This window comes from Geosmithia morbida (assembly GCF_012550715.1).
Source record: "Geosmithia morbida isolate 1262 chromosome Unknown scaffold_4, whole genome shotgun sequence".
NCBI classification, from domain to species: domain Eukaryota; kingdom Fungi; phylum Ascomycota; class Sordariomycetes; order Hypocreales; family Bionectriaceae; genus Geosmithia; species Geosmithia morbida.
Window position 1 is genome coordinate 775,553 of NW_023336191.1, and position 17,229 is coordinate 792,781.

The 17,229-nt window shown below is 54.8% G+C and overlaps 8 protein-coding genes across 8 annotated transcripts; 5 read left to right on the forward strand and 3 right to left on the reverse strand.

The window, feature by feature from the left end:
- GMORB2_5711 (inorganic pyrophosphatase) lies at nucleotides 1–300 on the forward strand (the record flags this gene model as incomplete). The annotated part of the gene is made up of 2 exons (XM_035467681.1): nucleotides 1–77; nucleotides 159–300. The coding sequence occupies 2 exons, from the start codon at nucleotides 1–3 to the stop codon at nucleotides 298–300; spliced, it is 219 nt and encodes a 72-aa protein (XP_035322647.1).
- Nucleotides 301–680: 380 nt separating this feature from the next.
- GMORB2_5712 (large subunit ribosomal protein L53) lies at nucleotides 681–1,157 on the reverse strand (the record flags this gene model as incomplete). The annotated part of the gene is made up of 2 exons (XM_035467682.1): nucleotides 681–793; nucleotides 977–1,157. 2 exons carry the CDS (start codon nucleotides 1,155–1,157, stop codon nucleotides 681–683), a joined length of 294 nt encoding a protein of 97 aa, XP_035322648.1.
- Nucleotides 1,158–1,667: 510 nt separating this feature from the next.
- GMORB2_5713 (protein transport protein SEC20) lies at nucleotides 1,668–3,023 on the forward strand (the record flags this gene model as incomplete). The annotated part of the gene is made up of 2 exons (XM_035467683.1): nucleotides 1,668–1,948; nucleotides 2,099–3,023. The coding sequence occupies 2 exons, from the start codon at nucleotides 1,668–1,670 to the stop codon at nucleotides 3,021–3,023; spliced, it is 1,206 nt and encodes a 401-aa protein (XP_035322649.1).
- Nucleotides 3,024–3,203: 180 nt separating this feature from the next.
- Nucleotides 3,204–4,315, reverse strand: GMORB2_5714 (methylthioribulose-1-phosphate dehydratase; the record flags this gene model as incomplete). Its single annotated transcript, XM_035467684.1, has 3 exons — nucleotides 3,204–3,294; nucleotides 3,481–3,990; nucleotides 4,176–4,315. The coding sequence occupies 3 exons, from the start codon at nucleotides 4,313–4,315 to the stop codon at nucleotides 3,204–3,206; spliced, it is 741 nt and encodes a 246-aa protein (XP_035322650.1).
- A 3,472-nt stretch (nucleotides 4,316–7,787) lies between these two features.
- GMORB2_5715 (uncharacterized protein) lies at nucleotides 7,788–8,363 on the forward strand (the record flags this gene model as incomplete). The annotated part of the gene is made up of 1 exon (XM_035467685.1): nucleotides 7,788–8,363. One exon carries the CDS (start codon nucleotides 7,788–7,790, stop codon nucleotides 8,361–8,363), a length of 576 nt encoding a protein of 191 aa, XP_035322651.1.
- Nucleotides 8,364–10,429: 2,066 nt separating this feature from the next.
- Nucleotides 10,430–12,229, forward strand: GMORB2_5716 (calnexin; the record flags this gene model as incomplete). Its single annotated transcript, XM_035467686.1, has 2 exons — nucleotides 10,430–10,543; nucleotides 10,667–12,229. The coding sequence occupies 2 exons, from the start codon at nucleotides 10,430–10,432 to the stop codon at nucleotides 12,227–12,229; spliced, it is 1,677 nt and encodes a 558-aa protein (XP_035322652.1).
- Nucleotides 12,230–13,241: 1,012 nt separating this feature from the next.
- On the forward strand, nucleotides 13,242–14,972 carry GMORB2_5717 (malonate-semialdehyde dehydrogenase (acetylating) / methylmalonate-semialdehyde dehydrogenase; the record flags this gene model as incomplete). Its single annotated transcript, XM_035467687.1, has 1 exon — nucleotides 13,242–14,972. The coding sequence occupies one exon, from the start codon at nucleotides 13,242–13,244 to the stop codon at nucleotides 14,970–14,972; it is 1,731 nt and encodes a 576-aa protein (XP_035322653.1).
- Nucleotides 14,973–15,901: 929 nt separating this feature from the next.
- On the reverse strand, nucleotides 15,902–17,141 carry GMORB2_5718 (Short-chain dehydrogenase; the record flags this gene model as incomplete). The annotated part of the gene is made up of 2 exons (XM_035467688.1): nucleotides 15,902–16,665; nucleotides 16,748–17,141. 2 exons carry the CDS (start codon nucleotides 17,139–17,141, stop codon nucleotides 15,902–15,904), a joined length of 1,158 nt encoding a protein of 385 aa, XP_035322654.1.
- Between the last annotated feature and the right edge of the window lie 88 nt (nucleotides 17,142–17,229).

Sequence of the window (17,229 nt, forward strand, 5' to 3'; positions counted from 1 at the left end):
ATGGACGTCGTCCGCGAGTGCGCCGAGGCCTGGGAGCGCCTCATCACCGGCAAGACTGCCCCTGGTGGTATCTCTCTGTAAGTTCTATCACGGGACCCACCACGTACATGGCACGACTCACAGCACTAACCATATTTTTCTTCCTCCTCACTCTACAGCGCCAACACCACTGTCGCCCACTCTCCCAACCGCATCGGCTCTGACCAGCTGCCCCAGCTTCCGCCTCACGAGGACCTCGCTCCTGAGAAGATTGACAGCTCCATCGACAAGTGGTTCTTCATCTCCGGTGCCTCTGCTTAAGCACACCTCCATATCTGATAACGAAGGAAGCAATAGAGGTGTTACAGAATAAAATAAGATGGTTACGGCGACGAGGACGGTGGGGTTATGCTTGATATGACGACGGGTTCAGTAACTACCTCGAGTAGTAGTAGCTGGTCGGCCCGGAAAAAATATACACTTGGTTCCTCTCCTCGATTCTATATCATACATATTGTACACATTTCTTTACAATGAGTGGATTCCGCCAGTCTGCATGACCCTTGCTCTGCGAATTTTCCAGCCCGGATTTCTCGTAGCACAACCTAAAATAAGATAAAAATAACGCCCATGAATGCCATAATTATTTTTCGGTTCCCGTATCAGGGACTCGAAAGAAGGAAGAGAGAGACAGGGAGTCTCTAGTCCTCGAGGTCCTCCTTCTTCTGCAGTGATCGAGAGTGCCGGTCGCATTCGTTGACGAGGCCGGTGATGGTGATCTTGTCGCACTGAAAGTTCATCTCCTTGCCGTCCTCTGGGGGGTGATTGTCAGTCAGGGGTCAAGCAGCGGCGGCGCATAGTACGAGAAAGGCAATCAAGAAGGGGGGATTATTCGAGAGAAAAGAAGAAGAGAAGAAGGGTGTGAGAGTGAGGATGAGAGAGAGAGAGAGAGAGTGTGTGTGTGTGTGTGAAAGATGGGGAAAAAAAGAAAACGTACTGAATTTCACATAGAGAGAGCTAGGTTCCTTTGCCGTCCGGGGAAGAACAGTCGAGTTGATCTTGACGCCCATCGACCGCGCAGTCGGGGGAAGCTGAGTGAGAAAGAGGCGAGCTGGCTTCGCGCAGGCGGAGAAGGGGTTGAACTTGGCGGTCACCTCGGTCATGAATTTGGTGATCATGGTGGGCGAGTTCGGTCTTCCTTCTTCCCGGGGAGGAGAGGTGTCGGAATGAAGGTGTGAGGGATAAAAATCAGCAAAGCGAATCGTCCTCTGTCGCCTCTTTTTTTTCGTTTTTGTGTTTTATTTTTCCATCGCAAAAGGAAAGAACGGATGGATGGGGAATTGGGAATGGGGTGTGATTTGAGTCTGCTATGGTTGACCAATCATGAGTGGGTTTCAGTTGGGGTGGGTCGGCGGCCTTGACGTATGGATACTTCTTTCGTTACATGACAGCAACGTCGTATGCAATAAACTCTTCAGATTTGCACGACAATCCTTCCCCAGGTTTCTTCTTCTTTTCCTCTTCTTCTTTTCTCTTGGAAAAAAGGAAGGAAGGAAAGAAGGAATGAAAACACACAGATACAGATATATTGTCTGAAAGTTACAAGGAAGAAGGAAGATTGCACGAAGGAGAAGAGAAGAAGAGAAGGAGAGGCGACAGGCAAACAAGAAGAAGGAGGAGGAGAAGAAATGACCTTTGAAGGACTTCAAGAACGCCTTACGGCCCTGCAGGAGACGACATCCCAGCTCAGGGATCTCATCGACCGACTGGACCACCTCGACTTCCAGCCCGGATCGGTGCCGCTCGACGCCAGCAACGAAGATGGGGAGCTCAGCGCCGAGATTGGCGTGCTCCTAAGGGACGGGGACGAGGAGACGGAGCTTCTGGGGGAGGAGGTGGAGGATCTACGTCACGAGGATAAGGCCAGGTTGAAGGAGAGCGTTGAGCGGCAGCAGCAAGAGTTGGAGAGGTGAGATGATCATTCCCCTGTTTCGACCCTTTTTTTTTCTTTGGAGAGAGAGAGAGAGACAGAAAAGGAGAGAGAGGTGTGTGTGTGTGTGTGTGGTGGGGTGGGGGGAGAAGACAAGTTGGAAGTGTGAGCTAATGCAAAGCTGTCCAGATGCCGTAGGCAGTTCCGAAAAGCTCGTCTGGAAGCCAAGAAGAGGCTTGTGCATGCTCAACGACTAGAGCGAGAGCTCGTGGTGCAGTCGTACTCTCTCCCCGCATCGGGAGTACAGACGCCTACGACGGGTGAAGATGGCGGGAACCACGATGTCGACGACGGCACGGTAAACAGCGACAGGCAGACGCAGACGCAAGCCCAGCTACGACAACGGCTATTCCCCAACCGAAAGGCGAGATACGACCAGGGTCAGCAGCAGATGAGCGGTCTCTCGGAGAAGGACAGGCAGACGGTCGGGGCGAGCAGCCGGGTGACGGACTCGCTGCGTCAGATGCACGCGTCCCTGCAGGCGGAGCTGGAGCGCAGCGAGTACGCCAACCGGACGATGCAGGAGTCGACGGCGGCCTTCCACCAGCTCCACGAATCGTACAGCTCGCTCGAGACGATGCTCACCAGCTCGCGCGACCTGCTGGGCACGCTGCTCCGGTCCCAGAAGAGCGACACGTGGTACCTCACCACGGCGCTGTACATGCTCGTCGTCGTCGGGGCATGGCTCGTCTTTCGGCGCCTGCTGTACGGACCGCTCTGGTGGCTCGTCTGGCTGCCGCTACGGGTGGTCTTTGGCGTCGGGGTCAAGACTGGGAGCGCCGTCGTGGGCCGCAGCGGCAGCGGCAGCGGCGCCGGCAGCCATTCGGAGCAGACTATGACGGGGATGGCAGAGGTTACATACACCGATGTCGACGGCCTCGGTCTCCCGGAGCTTCCTACCGCAAAGGTTGGGGAGCAGCTAGAGGATGATGGTGACGGGCTCATGGAACATGTGGCGGAGGTGGTAGAGGAGCACATGCCGTCTTCGCCGCCGCCGCAGCAGCAGCAGCAGGAGGTTGACGATGATGATATAAGACAGAGGGATGAGTTGTAGCGCAGTTCAATGACTTTTTTTTTTTCCATTCGATTACTAAAACCCACCTTTCTCCTCTAAATAAATACAACGCTGCGTTGAGATTTAAAAAAAAACGGGTTGACTGGAAATACGTGAACTTTTCTTTTTTTTTGTGTCTTTTTTTTCTTTCGACATGATATATATTGTATTGATATTGATTTACCGCTGGGGACCAACAGGAGTCACCTCGCTGATCCAAGGGAGACCAAGCTTGGTCATCTCGACGGCAAGTTGGAAGAGGTAGTCGAGACTGTTGGGAAGGGGGACAATGATATGTCAGCTGCGTTTTATAGTAAATTGTAAAAAAGAAGAAGACGACGTAGGAAGATGCATGATAATAATGATGACAAAAACAACCAAGAAGAAAGGGAAAAAAAAAAAGATTTCACACAGCAAAAGACAAAGAACGAATTCACACATGAACCACCCTTCTTACCTCTCACACTGCGTCTTGGCCTTGTGGACATTGTCGCCCCATACGTAGACGCCGTGGCGACGGACGAGGACGGCGTAGGTGTCCGGGTAGCTCTCCATGGCGTCCTCGAGGAACTCGGTCAGGTCCTCCTCGTGGGGGGTGTTCTCGATGACGGGGATGCGCAGGGTATCGTGGTAGCCCAGGTTGCCGGGCCGGGCCGGTCCCCTGCCGAAACCCTTGATCTGCTCGAGGTTGTTGATCTCGAAGAGGCTGGAGCCCGACCTCTCGAGCAGGAGGGTGACCAGGACGGCCCAGTGGGAGTGGGTGTGTATGCAGCAGCCGGCCCGGCGGCGCGTGAAGGCGGCGAGGAACAGCGGCGTGCACTGCGACGGCTTGTAGGCCGGCGGGGAGCGGAGGTAGCTGCGCTGGCGGAGGTGGGGGTCCGTCTGGGCGGCCAAGGAGAGGACGTAGATGTCTGACGGCTTCATGAGCTCCTTCTGCACGCCCGACGGGGCGATGTATACCAGGTCACTTTTAGGTCGGTCTTTCGGTCAGCAAGAATCCTCTCCTTCTCTCTCTTTTTCTCTCTCTCACTCTCTCATCCTCTCTCACACACACACTCTCTCTCTTCCTATATCCATATTCTCTCTTCTCATGAATCATGTTTTTCTGCTTCGTCCGTCCGTGAGGAGAGCTAGAGAGGAGGGAAGACATACTCGTCCCGGATGGAGCATCCTCCTCCTGTGCCGGTGACCCATCCTAGTGTCCAGAACTTGGCGCAGAGTGACGGGATCAGGTTTGCAGGGTGGTCGGGGTTGTCGGACCTGACGAGGCTGTCGGGGTCTTGCTGAGACATATTTTTTTTTAAACAAAAAATAGTGTCTGGTGTCGCGTGTGTGTGTTATATCATGGGAAATATAATAGATATATAGCCTAAAGTTAAAGATGAAGTTGACTTCTCGTAGGAATTGGGGGTTTTTTTTTCTTCTGTTCTTGATTTTTTGCGCCATCAAGTGGGGGAGGGGCAGAGAGGGAGAGAGAGGGTTGACGCCATCGTGGGTGCGTCACATGGTATGCTATTGGCAGATGGGGGGTTTTTTTCTTCTTCTTTTCTTTCTTTGTAGATTAATCGTCTCAACAGCAATAGAGGAGAGATAGTTCTTGCCTTTCCTTGTCTATTTTCTTCCCGATGAATCTACATTGTGAAATTATCTTCTGATTTCCGTTATTGCGAGAAAAGAAAAAGTATTGGAAATTGAATAAAAATATCTAGATGAATAAATAAAAATACCCGTCTCGAGACCGGGACTGTCGCACCCAATCTTGTATATATGACTAAGCAGATGGAGGCTGCTGCTGCACCACTCACATCTGTACAGATTAGATAACTTCAAAGAGAGATTTCTTTCCTTGCAAGGAAGGAGAGCACCAGGGACAGATATCCGTATACCCAGGACGTAATACCAGTAAGCAGAGCAGGGACCGCTGTATTCGCATCTACGGGTCATCGTGTGTCGTCGCCAGCAGAAAGCACAGCTCAGACGGTACAGGGTACCCTGCATTGAAGTCTTGTCTACGCGATACAGTTGTGTGGAGCTGGAGCCATCGATACGTACTCGTATAGGGAGTATTGAAGTTGCGGTCCAGCCAAGGATCGAAGGCGATCGAGATTGCACATAAAAATAGGCATGCTACCACTCCCTCCAGACTATCCGTTCTATCGTGTTCTGCAGGCATCATCGCTCGGTAGATGAAGGGCAGCTCCTGGGACTCACCTTGCGACGACGGACGCTTCTCAACCTCCCTCCCGATCTACGGATGATAGCGATCCATGCGCTGCCAACATCGGTCCACGGAGCACCCGTACGGTGACCTGCCACCACCCGGTTCTAGGGAGTATCTTCACAATACAGATCAACGAGATACAATAGACAATCGGCAACCTGTATCCCCATTCCCGTTTGAGATACGAGCAAGACGAGAGGTGGGGGGGGGGGGGGGGGGGGGTGTGGAGCGGGTAGAGAAACCCAGGAACCTCGTATTCTATCCTCTCTACGGAGTAGTCCACACTCTCTCGTCTCTCCGACTCTGTTGGCGTTGCATCAGGTGGCTTTGCGCATCGGTCGATAGCGACTGGCGACTTGATGCATGATATGACCTGAATGTTTTACTGTTCCCCCTTTTTTTTATTTTAAATTAATGTTCATGGAGAAGGGACGGCTTCCCCCCTCTTTACTTTTTTCTTCTTTTTTTCCCGTGGTAACAGCAGAGAGGAGACGGGTGATGATATCGGTGACACTGTAGAGAAATATCGAGGGGAAAAGAAGAGAGAAGGCATTCTGCACCTCTATCAGCAGAAAGCCGTACCATCTCTGTGCCTGAGTATCGGAGCTGATGACTTGGTTTCTGAATGCCCGAGGTTGACGATACGTAGTAGACCGTAGACGATAGACCCCCGTTCCTACCTGATGCGTCCCGTACTCCTCTCCATCATACGACGTCTGGTATGGAGCGATACATGTATCGACTCGTACCTTGGCAGTATGGCTTTCTGTGTATTACTCTGTAGAATGATTACGGAGTATTATATAACTCTCCATCATGATGGGAGTGAGGATAAAAAGAAAGGAATACGAGTATCCGTATAGTCGTGCCAACTATGCGCTGCCCACCGTACAGACTAACCGCACATTACTCGTAGTCTGTACAGAGTAATATTACATAAGCATACTCGTGTTCTTCTTCTTTCTGCTCTTGTTTTCATTTAATGATATGATTGCTTATATCGATGAATTCATATGTTCCGCCGATGGCAATTCCCATGCTCGTCTTTCCCGACTGCTCTCTCCGACGAACACCTTGACTCTCTCCGTCTATCCTCTCCACACCCATCATCCCCTTTCTTTTCCTCCCTCCACGACTTTCCCACACCACCACCACCACCCCCCCCCTGAAACACCTGCTCTCCCTCTCCCGGCCAACCCAACCCAAAGCGAGGGGTGACCCTGGCTCATAAGACAGCAAACAATGTCAGGCGAAAAAAAAAAAACACCTGTATTGCATTATCGTTTCTCCCGTACAACGTCATACGAATATTGCTCTGTATCTGTACCGAGTATGGAGTACGGAGTATGGAGCGCGGAGTACGGGGATTACGATAGAAACATCCGGCCCAGCCTATGCGTACGTCCGTTCCTCTCTCTGACTCGTGCCTTGCTGAACTCAGGCCAAAGGTGACTGACAGTGCGAGTGCTGAAGAGTAGGGATCCTCTTCTCCGTGAGTCGATGAGAAGCTATGAATAGCTTCTGCCCCATCTACAGATTACATGTACAGACAGGTACCATCGCCATCACGACTACTGACGATATTACCCGCTCTCTATAGTATGTATCAATACAGAGTACGGAGTACAGACAAAGAGGTCACCTCATTTTAAAATTACCACGGTGCCCAGACAACAGGGATTGTCCTGTCGGGTTCAACAAACTGGATCCCAAGAAAAAAAAAGAAAGAAAAAGAAAAGGGAAAATGGCCACCAATGAGATACGTCCCCTGTCCCCTCATCTCCCTCGGGACTTCCCCAGACATCGTAGAATCCTGCCAAGCCCCGATCTCCATTTGTTTGTTTGCGTGTGTGTGCGGTGTGTGTGTACGGTGTGTGTGTACGAGTATGTGTTTATTATTGTGAAGAAAAAAAAAAAAAGCCAAGAAACCAAAGCTTTTAGCGCGTATTATTCTGTATTACGAGCTCCTCCAAGCCGCCGACACGAGCTATCTGCTCTCGCCCCCCCCCCCTTATACACCCCCCCCGGGTGGAGAGAGAGAGAGAGAGAGAGAGACAGGAGAGAATGGTAGCCTGGGACATGATATAGGGATAGCAATCAATAAATGAAATAATAAGAGGAGAAAAAAAAAAGAAAAACAAAAAAAACCGAAAGAGGAAGAAGGAAATAAAAAAGGGAAAAAAGAGTGGCGTTGTGACCGTCTTGCCTTGTGAATAAGTACCCATCCGTGCCCCCTCGAACTCTTCCCTCGGAACCTCGCTCCTCTCTCTACTCGTCTCTCTTTCCCCTACGCCTCTTATCCTATTCTTTCCATCCTTCTTTTTTCTATATTTCTTTTTCCCAGCAGCGTCGTGTAAGTCAGAGCCATCCTCTCTTTTCTTCTTCAGGTTTGGAGTCTCGATAGCTACCCTCCTGCCTGTCTCACCCTTCACCCGCATGGACAGACATCGTATCGGCGGATGATACTGACTGTACGCTGCAGATCCGCGTCTGATATTGTTAATAAACCTCCCCCCCACGTTCTCTCCCCGGGAAACCTCAAGATGCGCTTCACCTCCATCCTCTTCGCCGGCGCCCTGGCCGTCGTCGCCGCCGCCCAGTCTTCCGACAAGGCCACCAGCACCACCTCGGCCGACCCTGTCCAGTCCTCCATCCAGGCCTGCATCGAGTCGTGCGATGCCACCGACGTCGCCTGCCTGGCCCGCTGCAACCCCGTCCCCAACCCGAACGCCTCGCAGGTGAATGCCACCAACCTCTGCATCGGCGATTGTGACCAGGGCAACGGCTCGGCCGCCGAGACCAAGCTCTACAACCAGTGCGTCGCCGAATGCATCAAGGACAACTACTACGACTCCAAGAGCGGCACCCCCGAGCCCACCGGTAGCAGCGGCGGCTCCAGCAGCGACTCCGCCACCTCGGCCGTCACGACTGCCTCGTCCGAGGCCACCGGCTCCTCCACCGCCAAGTCTAGCTCCGACAGCCCTTCCAGCACCGGCTCCAGCAGCGACTCCGAGGCGACCGGTTCGGATTCTGGCGACGATGGTGACAGCGCCGCCCCCGGCCTCTACATCTCGTCTGGTGCCGTACTCGGTGCCGTCGCTGCTGCCCTCTTCCTGTAAAGTTGGGACATTTCTGCGCCGTACCTCTCCTTCTCTCGTCCTCTTAGTGTGTCTTCTCTAGCAGAGAGTAATTGGGGGCCGGGGAGAGGGGGCGGCCCATGTTGTTGCTACCCATAATCTAATTTTTAAAAAATCTTGTGTGTGAATACGATGGACGACGGATAAGGAGGAATGTCTTGGTAGAAAAAAAAACACTTAATATACAGCTTTCCTAGAGCATTCCTGTCTACCCCGTGCGAATCCGTCAGCTGCTCCGCCTCCACCACGAGTGACCGTCGATTCTCGTACACGTCGACGGAAGTCCACCGAGATCATCATCTTGCAGGTGTCAGAGAGCCGCCCAAGGCTTAGATACACGAGACGAGCACGTAGATGGGACAGCCCGGATAGAGAATCCGGGGTTGTCAATGCCATCCATCGGTCTTTATTTTATGGGTCTCGACCTCGTTGTTTCACCAAGCCGATAACGGTGGTTGATGTCATGATTATCGTGCGGATGAATACGTTCGAGGACCAGCCTAGCAAGGGTGCTTTGCTGGTAAATATGGTTGAGTTGAATGGCAGGTTACCGCTCGGTAAGTATGTGTGTACATTGACTCAGCAGCCAAGGGGTGGATCGTGATGCAGGACGTCTAGCACGTCCTGCTGGACTGGTGGTGGTCAGTTTTGAGAAGCAGAATGGATATGTGACGAGAGACAAGGGGGTCCAAGTACAATTACGGGGTACAAGCAGGCAGAGGCATAGACAGAGACTGTCTGCCGCGTGATTATTGGAGCGATGGAGCGATGGAGCGATATTAAAAAATTGATATGACCAGAGAAGGAGCCGTAGACACTTAGGTCCCTTTGCTCGGAGCTCCTTCCCATTGATGAATGATGGGAATATTATGTAATATGCAATATTGATGGTACTCCTCCGGTGACGTTGCACCTTGTTTCGGGAAACCACAGTGCATCATGCCCTATTACCTATCTATCGTAGATAGAATCTCGTGGATCCTTCCATGCAATTCCACCCGCTCCACCCTGGCCACTACGAGCAACGACGAGACGGACGGTACGGAGTGCTAATGCCTCATCGCGACCATCGGCATGGGGACATATCGTCTCATATGTTCCTAATAGCCCAAGGAACGGCCCACTGAGTTCCCTGTCAAGAGTCGAGACCGGTGCCTGAGTGGGAGACTGGCACGACACGGTGGCAGGTCATACAAAGGCATCAGATGTGCTGACCTACTCTCCCTCTTCCAGCTTCTGGCCAGAATTGACAATTTGGGTTTGGGGGGACATTCTACTGATATATTCAAGACATTACAAAAGGGATAAAACTACCGGTCGAGAGCATCATCGACAAATTTATACATGTATTATTACATATTTATCCTGATACAGGCAATATTTCCTACTACTAATGCTAGTGCATTTATGGAGTAATAACCGCTGGGACCATTCGTCAGGGTCCCCCTCCCTCTACGGGATCCACCCACGACGACCTCAGAGGCTCAGATAGTTGATGGCAGACGCTGTTCTACTGTACCTCAGCGCCCGTGGCCCTTCCCACGGCTCTCTGGCCTCGACTGTGGGTGGACCCCGCATCTCGGCCGTCGTGGCCTGTAGCCTGTAGCCTGTAGCCTGTAGTCTGTAGCCTGTAGCCTGTAGGTATGTAGGTAGGGCCGTAGGCTGTAATGGTTACATGCTATTACGTAGCCTCCCAGCGTGGTCAAGCTCCCAACGTCAAACGTGTCCTCAATCCTAAAAGGCCACTCGACGGCTTTCCGTCCACATCTTCCAGCCCCGAGTTAAATCACACCTGTTTTCCCATCAACTCGCATCGCCCTCGCCTTGCCCTCCCAAATTTCTTCACCTTGGAATTGTCCTTTCCTCGTGTGCTGGGCTTGGCCAATTGGCACCCTTATACGATTCAGATACCCCCCATCCGTCCTCTTCTCTCTTCATCTCTCCCGCCCTCGGCTTCTTCCTCCCTCCCTTCTTCCAACCTTGCCCTTGGTTCGTCGCCGACCGGAAATTTTCCCAACGCACCCAAGAAGAACATATCAACCTTCATCATGAAGTTCAACTCTGTTGCTGCCGCCGTCTCGGCTGCCATGCTAGCCGGTGCTGCCCACGCCGAGGAGCCCGTGACCGAGTCATCAGTGGTCCCAGAGGTCCCTGCCTTTACCGTGAGTAGCCACCAGACGCCAGCATCCCCTTTGACGCTACATCGCCGTCCGTCCCCCGCTCGGAGCCTCTCCGGCGCTGCATCTGTAGGCCGGACTGCTGACATTCATCTCCCCCCCACACAGCCTACTACCCTCAAGGCCGACTTCCTTGAGCAGTTCACCGACGACTGGGAGGCGCGATGGAAGCCCTCCACCGCCAAGAAGGACACGTCCAAGGACGACGAGGAGTGGGCTTACATCGGCGAATGGGCCGTCGAGGAGCCCACCGTCTACAAGGGCATCGAGGGTGACAAGGGGCTTGTCGTCAAGAACCCGGCCGCCCACCACGCCATCTCGGCCAAGTTCCCCAACAAGATTGACAACGAGGGCAAGACGCTGGTGGTCCAGTACGAGGTCAAGCTCCAGAAGGGTCTCGAGTGTGGCGGCGCCTACATGAAGCTCCTCCGCGACAACAAGGCTCTCCACCAGGACGAGTTCTCCAACGCTACGCCCTACGTCATCATGTTCGGCCCCGACAAGTGCGGTCACACCAACAAGGTTCACTTCATCTTCAACCACAAGAACCCCAAGACTGGCGAGTACGAGGAGAAGCACCTGAAGTCGCCCCCCACGGCCAAGATCGTCAAGACGACCGAGCTCTACACGCTCATCGTCCACCCCAACAACACCTACGCCATCCACCAGAACGGCGAGGAGGTCAAGACCGGCTCTCTCCTCGAAGACTTCAGCCCTGCCGTCAACCCTCCGGCCGAGATCGACGACCCCGAGGACTTCAAGCCCGACACCTGGGTTGACAAGGCCCGCATCCCCGACCCCGAGGCCACCAAGCCCGAGGACTGGGACGAGGACGCTCCTTTCGAGATCGTCGACGAGGACGCCACCAAGCCCGAGGACTGGCTCGACGACGAGCCCGAGACCATCCCGGACCCCGAGGCTGAGAAGCCCGCCGACTGGGACGACGAGGAGGATGGTGACTGGCTCGCTCCCACGGTCCCCAACCCCAAGTGTGCCGAGGCCTCCGGCTGCGGACCCTGGACCAAGCCCCTCAAGAAGAACCCCGAGTACAAGGGCAAGTGGACGGCCCCCCTCGTCGACAACCCCGATTACAAGGGAACCTGGGCTCCCCGCAAGATCAAGAACCCCGACTTCTTTGAGGACAAGACCCCGGCCAACTTTGAGCCCATGGGTGCCATCGGTTTCGAGATCTGGACCATGCAGAGTGACATTCTCTTCGACAACATCTACATCGGCCACTCTATCGAGGACGCCAAGAAGCTCGCCGCCGAGACCTTTGACGTGAAGCACCCCATCGAGAAGGCTGCCCTCGAGGCCGACAAGCCCAAGAAGGACGACAAGGCCAAGTCTCCCGGCGACCTCAGCTTCCTCGACGACCCCGTCCTCTACGTCCGCGAGAAGGTCGATCTCTTCCTCACCATTGCCCAGCGTGACCCCATCGAGGCCGTCAAGTTTGTCCCCGAGGTTGCCGGTGCCATCGGCGCCACCATCCTCTCCTTCTTCGCCTTGCTCGCCATCCTCTTCGGCGGCGGTTCGTCCACCCCCGCCGCCAAGCCCGCCGCCGAGACCAAGTCCGAAAAGGCCAAGGACAAGGCCACGGAGGGCACCGCTACCGGCGCCGACAAGGATCAGGGCGAGGTCAGCAAGCGCACCACCCGCAGCCAGTCGTAAACTTTTGACTGCATCTGACGGCTGGTCAATATGCGGAAGGAGGAGCATGGAGGAATGAGACCCGGGTGTCTTGACAAAAACTCCCCATTCAGAGGAATGAACTTCTTCGTAGAGGAAGGGAAAACAGAGAGAGAGAGATGGGGAAGGAGACAGCACGTGTCCTGTACTGATTCCTCAATATCGAATTTTTGTTTTGTTTTGCAGTGTACTATGCCTTTTTTTTTTTTTGTTTTCGGGCGTTTTTGCAGAATTATCATCAGGCCGCTTGGTGGGAGGTGGTGGTGGGGGGGAATCAGCAGTCGAAAAGAAAATAATCAAAATAAAGAAACATTGAATGAAACCTAGATATGATTCTTACTGATGTGATGCAATCGTCATGGATTGGTATGATAGTGGCAGAGTGAATGCACTCTACTTACTACTCTCTGTGACGGCGTAGATGGCTTGTACTGATCCGCCTGTGGTTTTCCGGTGAAGCGGTAAGCGTCGGGCATCGGCTCAAGGAATTGGATCTGACTACCATGGCGGCATCGTTCAGGACACATAAGCAGCAATCGCGTAGATAAGAGACGTCGCTCAAGTCCGACTAGCGCTCGCCGATTTCGGTGGGACGCGGGAACACCTCCCCCCTCCCTCTCATCCTCCTCCCCTCCCCCCTCCCCTACTCCACTTCTCCACTTATGGAGGGCCATCCATCCCGGCTATTGCCAGGCCGATTGACGTTGGGGGGCGTGCCGTGCTTGTCTTTCATTATCAGTGCTAAGGCTCTAGCTATGAGTGCTACCAAGACCCGTGCCTATATCTTCTGTGTATCGGCTTTCGTCACCGTCCTTTCTTCTCCTTCCCTTCCCCTCTCACCTTGATGTGTGTGTGTGTGTGTGTTTGTGCGTGTGTGTCAGGAGAGAAAGATTGGAAGAGCTAAAAGAAAAAAGAGAACAAGGGCCAGTTCAATTGATTGATCCCTGGTCAATCCTATAGCATATACTCGCAGACACACATATCGATCAGCACCATGCGTCGAGCCGTCGCCCGCAGCAACGTCGTAGCCTCGGCTGCCAGGGCCACCGCTGCTGTCCCCCGCGTGTCGAGGGTGGCAGGAGGGAGCATGGCGGCGACGGGGCTGTCGGCCGTCGTCCCTTCGACGAGGAGGACACTGCACGCAACGGCGCAGCGACCGAAGCCCACGGTGGCGGCTGCCCCGCCGTCGGAGGGCTACCCGACGACGCATGACAAGATCGCGTCGGTGGGCAAGACGCCCTACTTCCTCAACAATGCATTCTACGAATCGGAGACGACAGAGTACATCGACCTCCCGGATCCGGCCACCAACAACCTGGTGACGCGGGTGCCGCAGATGACGGACGCGGAGCTCAAGGCGGCGGTGGCGAGCGCGGAGGCGGCCTTCGAGCCGTGGCGCAACACGACGGTGCTGCACCGGCAGCAGATCATGTTCCGGTTCGTGCAGCTGATCAAGGACAACATGGACCGTCTGGCGGCCAGCATCACGCTGGAGCAGGGCAAGACGCTCGCCGACGCCAAGGGCGACGTGCTGCGCGGGCTGCAGGTGGCCGAGGCGGCGGTGGGGGCGCCCGAGCTGCTCAAAGGCGAGGTGCTCGAGGTGTCGCGGGACATGGAGACGCGCACGTACCGCGAGCCGCTGGGGGTGACGGCGGCCATCTGCCCCTTCAACTTCCCGGCCATGATCCCGCTGTGGTGCATCCCCATCGCGACGGTGACGGGCAACACGCTGGTGCTCAAGCCGTCGGAGCGCGACCCGGGCGCGGCCATGATCCTGGCCGAGCTGGTGCAGAGGGCCGGCTTCCCGGACGGCGTCGTCAACATCATCCACGGCTCCCACCGCGCCGTCGACTTCATCCTCGACGACCCGACCATCAAGGCCATCAGCTTCGTCGGCGGCAACAAGGCCGGCGAGTACATCTTCTCGCGCGGCTCCGCCAACGGCAAGCGCGTCCAGGCCAACCTGGGCGCCAAGAACCACGCCGCCGTCCTCCCCGACGCCAACAAGAACCACTTCCTCAACAGCGTGGTGGGCGCCGCCTTCGGCGCCGCCGGACAGCGCTGCATGGCCCTGTCGACGCTCGTCACGGTCGGCGAGACGAGGGACTGGCTCCCTGAGCTGGCCGAGCGCGCCGCCGCCCTCAAGGTGGCCGGCGGCTTCGACCAGGGCGCCGACCTGGGCCCCGTCATCTCCCGCCAGAGCAAGGACCGCATCGAGCATCTCATCTCCACCGCCGAGAAGGAGGGCGCCACCATCATCCTCGACGGCCGCGGCAAGGGCCCGGCCGAGTACCCGGACGGCAACTGGGTCAGCCCCACCATCATCACCGACGTCACCCCCGACATGACATGCTACAAGGAGGAGATCTTCGGCCCCGTCCTTGTCTGCCTCAGCGTCGACTCCATCGACGACGCCATCGACCTCATCAACCGCAACGAGTACGGCAACGGCACCGCCATCTTCACCCGCTCCGGTGCCACCGCCGAGACCTTCCGGCGCCGCATCGAGGCCGGCCAGGTCGGCATCAACGTCCCCATCCCCGTCCCCCTGCCCATGTTCTCCTTCACCGGAAACAAGAAGAGCATCGCCGGCGGGGGTGCCAGCACCTTTTACGGGAAGCCCGGCATCAACTTCTACACCCAGCTCAAGACGGTCACGGCCTTCTGGCCCAGTGCGGACGCTGTCGCCAAGAAGGCTTCGGTACATATGCCTACTCTTTCCTAGGGAAGAGGATATAAAGAGAGAGAGAGAGATGATTTGAAGGAATAGGAGTTAATTTTTCTTTCTTTTTTTCTTTCTTTTTCCCTTTTGCTTCTTAGGATGTATGCATCCGCTCGTCTCTAAGAATATATATAGGAATAGGGACAGTCAGTTCTCATTCTGCAATGTTCAAATGCAGTTGCTTATCAAGTGGATTTGTGTAGAATGATCTAGGATATGCGTACATAAGTAACAAACTTATAAATGCGATACATAGTACTTGTAAGAATGCACAACTATGTGATTAATCAGAGTGCGTTGCAAAGCATTTTATTTCGGGTTTTCTTTAATAGCTTTCTTCTCATTGAACAGGGAAACGACACAAGACAGAGCAAAAAGGGCAAGAAGGAAGGATAGATATAGTTAAAGTACAGAAAAAAAAAGTGAAGAACAATTGCGCCAACCGCGAATCGAACGCGGACCCTCTGCTTATCCGTATGAATGGAAGGCAGATATTGTAACCATTCAACTATTGGCGCCTGTAGCGGATTTTGCTGAAAACTGAGCTAGCTTGTTAAGCTTATAGCACCTACACATCATATTCGTTTCTAATTCTCCAGCAGAGCCTACCACAACTACAAAAGCTTGATAGCTCTACATGTGAATAGGTAGCGTAGATATTACGTAGCAGAGAACAAGAAGCTTTCTCGAACTGTAACGTAACACTTGGCTGCACTATACCACAATAAAGATTGTTTCACTAGTACACACACATCTACTGCTAGCACATTGCCATCACCGAAAGCCAAGTAAAACGGAAATTTCTGGGTATAGAACGCAGGAGGAGAGGGGAGGGGGGTGGGGAGAAGAAAGAAAAAAGTATGAACAACAGAAAGAGAAGAACAAAAAGGCAGAGAAGAAAGAGAGGAGGAAAGAGGGGAGGGAGGGGGGGATTACTCTTTGTGGTCCTGGGAAGACACCAAGACGGTGCTCTCGCCGACATCACTCTCTCCCAGGCTACTTCTACTAGCCTTGTTAGTCTCATAGGGAGGTGAGATATCCTCGATGACCTGACGGCCATCCCAGCGAGACCTTCTCCCGAACCTGGGGCGGAGATAGTACTGGAACCAGTCGGGGCAGGATCGAAGGCTGGTGGCCAAGCTACCGAAAGCGGGGAGCGTGACGGACCCGCTCGTGCCGGAGAGAACCTTGTGGACGACGGCCTCGGCAACAGTCTCGGGGCAGAGCTTGGGCATGAGGAAGCCGAAGTCCTGCCGGAAGCCACGGAAGAGCGGGGTGGCGACATGGCCGGTCTGGACGAGGACGGTGCGCACGCGGTGGGCGCCGTGGACAGCGCGCAGCTCAGCCGTCAGGCCCTCATGCAGGCTCACGGAGCCGGCCTTGGAGGCGGCGTAGTCGACCATATTGGGCATGGGCATGTGGGCGCTCAGCGACGAGACGGTGACGAACATGCCGTGGTCTCGGGCCACCATGTCGGGGACGAAGGTCTGGGCCGCCCAGAAGGGCGCCAGCGCGTTGACGTCGAACGTGAAGCGCACGTCGTCGGCCGTCGAGTCCAGGACCGACCTGCCGCGCGAAACGCCGGCGTTGTTGATCACCACGGTGGGCGAGCCCACCTCGGCGCGGATCCTGGCCGCCACGGCCTCGACGTTGTGCGCCGCGCGGAGGTCACACTGATAGTAGTGAACGTTGGAGGCTATGACGGGTCAGTCCTTGTGTCCCCCTCCCCCCCTCGGTCATGTTGTATAAAGTGTCGGCCGTGTTTCATCTCGACTCACACGTGGTAAAAGTCAGGGGCTGAACGTCGAGGACCACGACGGTTATTCCCTTCTCCTCGAACAGCTTGACCATCTCGCCGCCTATGCCGCCCGCTCCTCCCGTAATCAGCACAACCTCCTCGGTCCAGTCGTAGCTGTCGCCCACCCAGCCATTGAGCATCCCGTCCGACAGCCACTCGCTCAGCACGCGCCACAAACCCGCGTACAGCAGGCTGCGCAGCAACTTTCCCACCGCCGGATGCAGTATCGACAGCTCCTGACCCTTCCTGGTGAAGAGGGCGAGCGTGATGATGGGCAGCAGTACGGCTGGGTTCAAGGCCGTAGCACGCACCACCCGGGCGATTATATCGAAGGTGAAGCCCTCGCGGGGGATGAGGCTGCTGTGCATGGGCATGATGTGGCTCCTTTGCTTCTTCTTCGTCTTCTTCGTCTTCTTCTTCTTTTATCTTTTCCTGTTCTCCCTCTTCAGCCCCACCACTCGT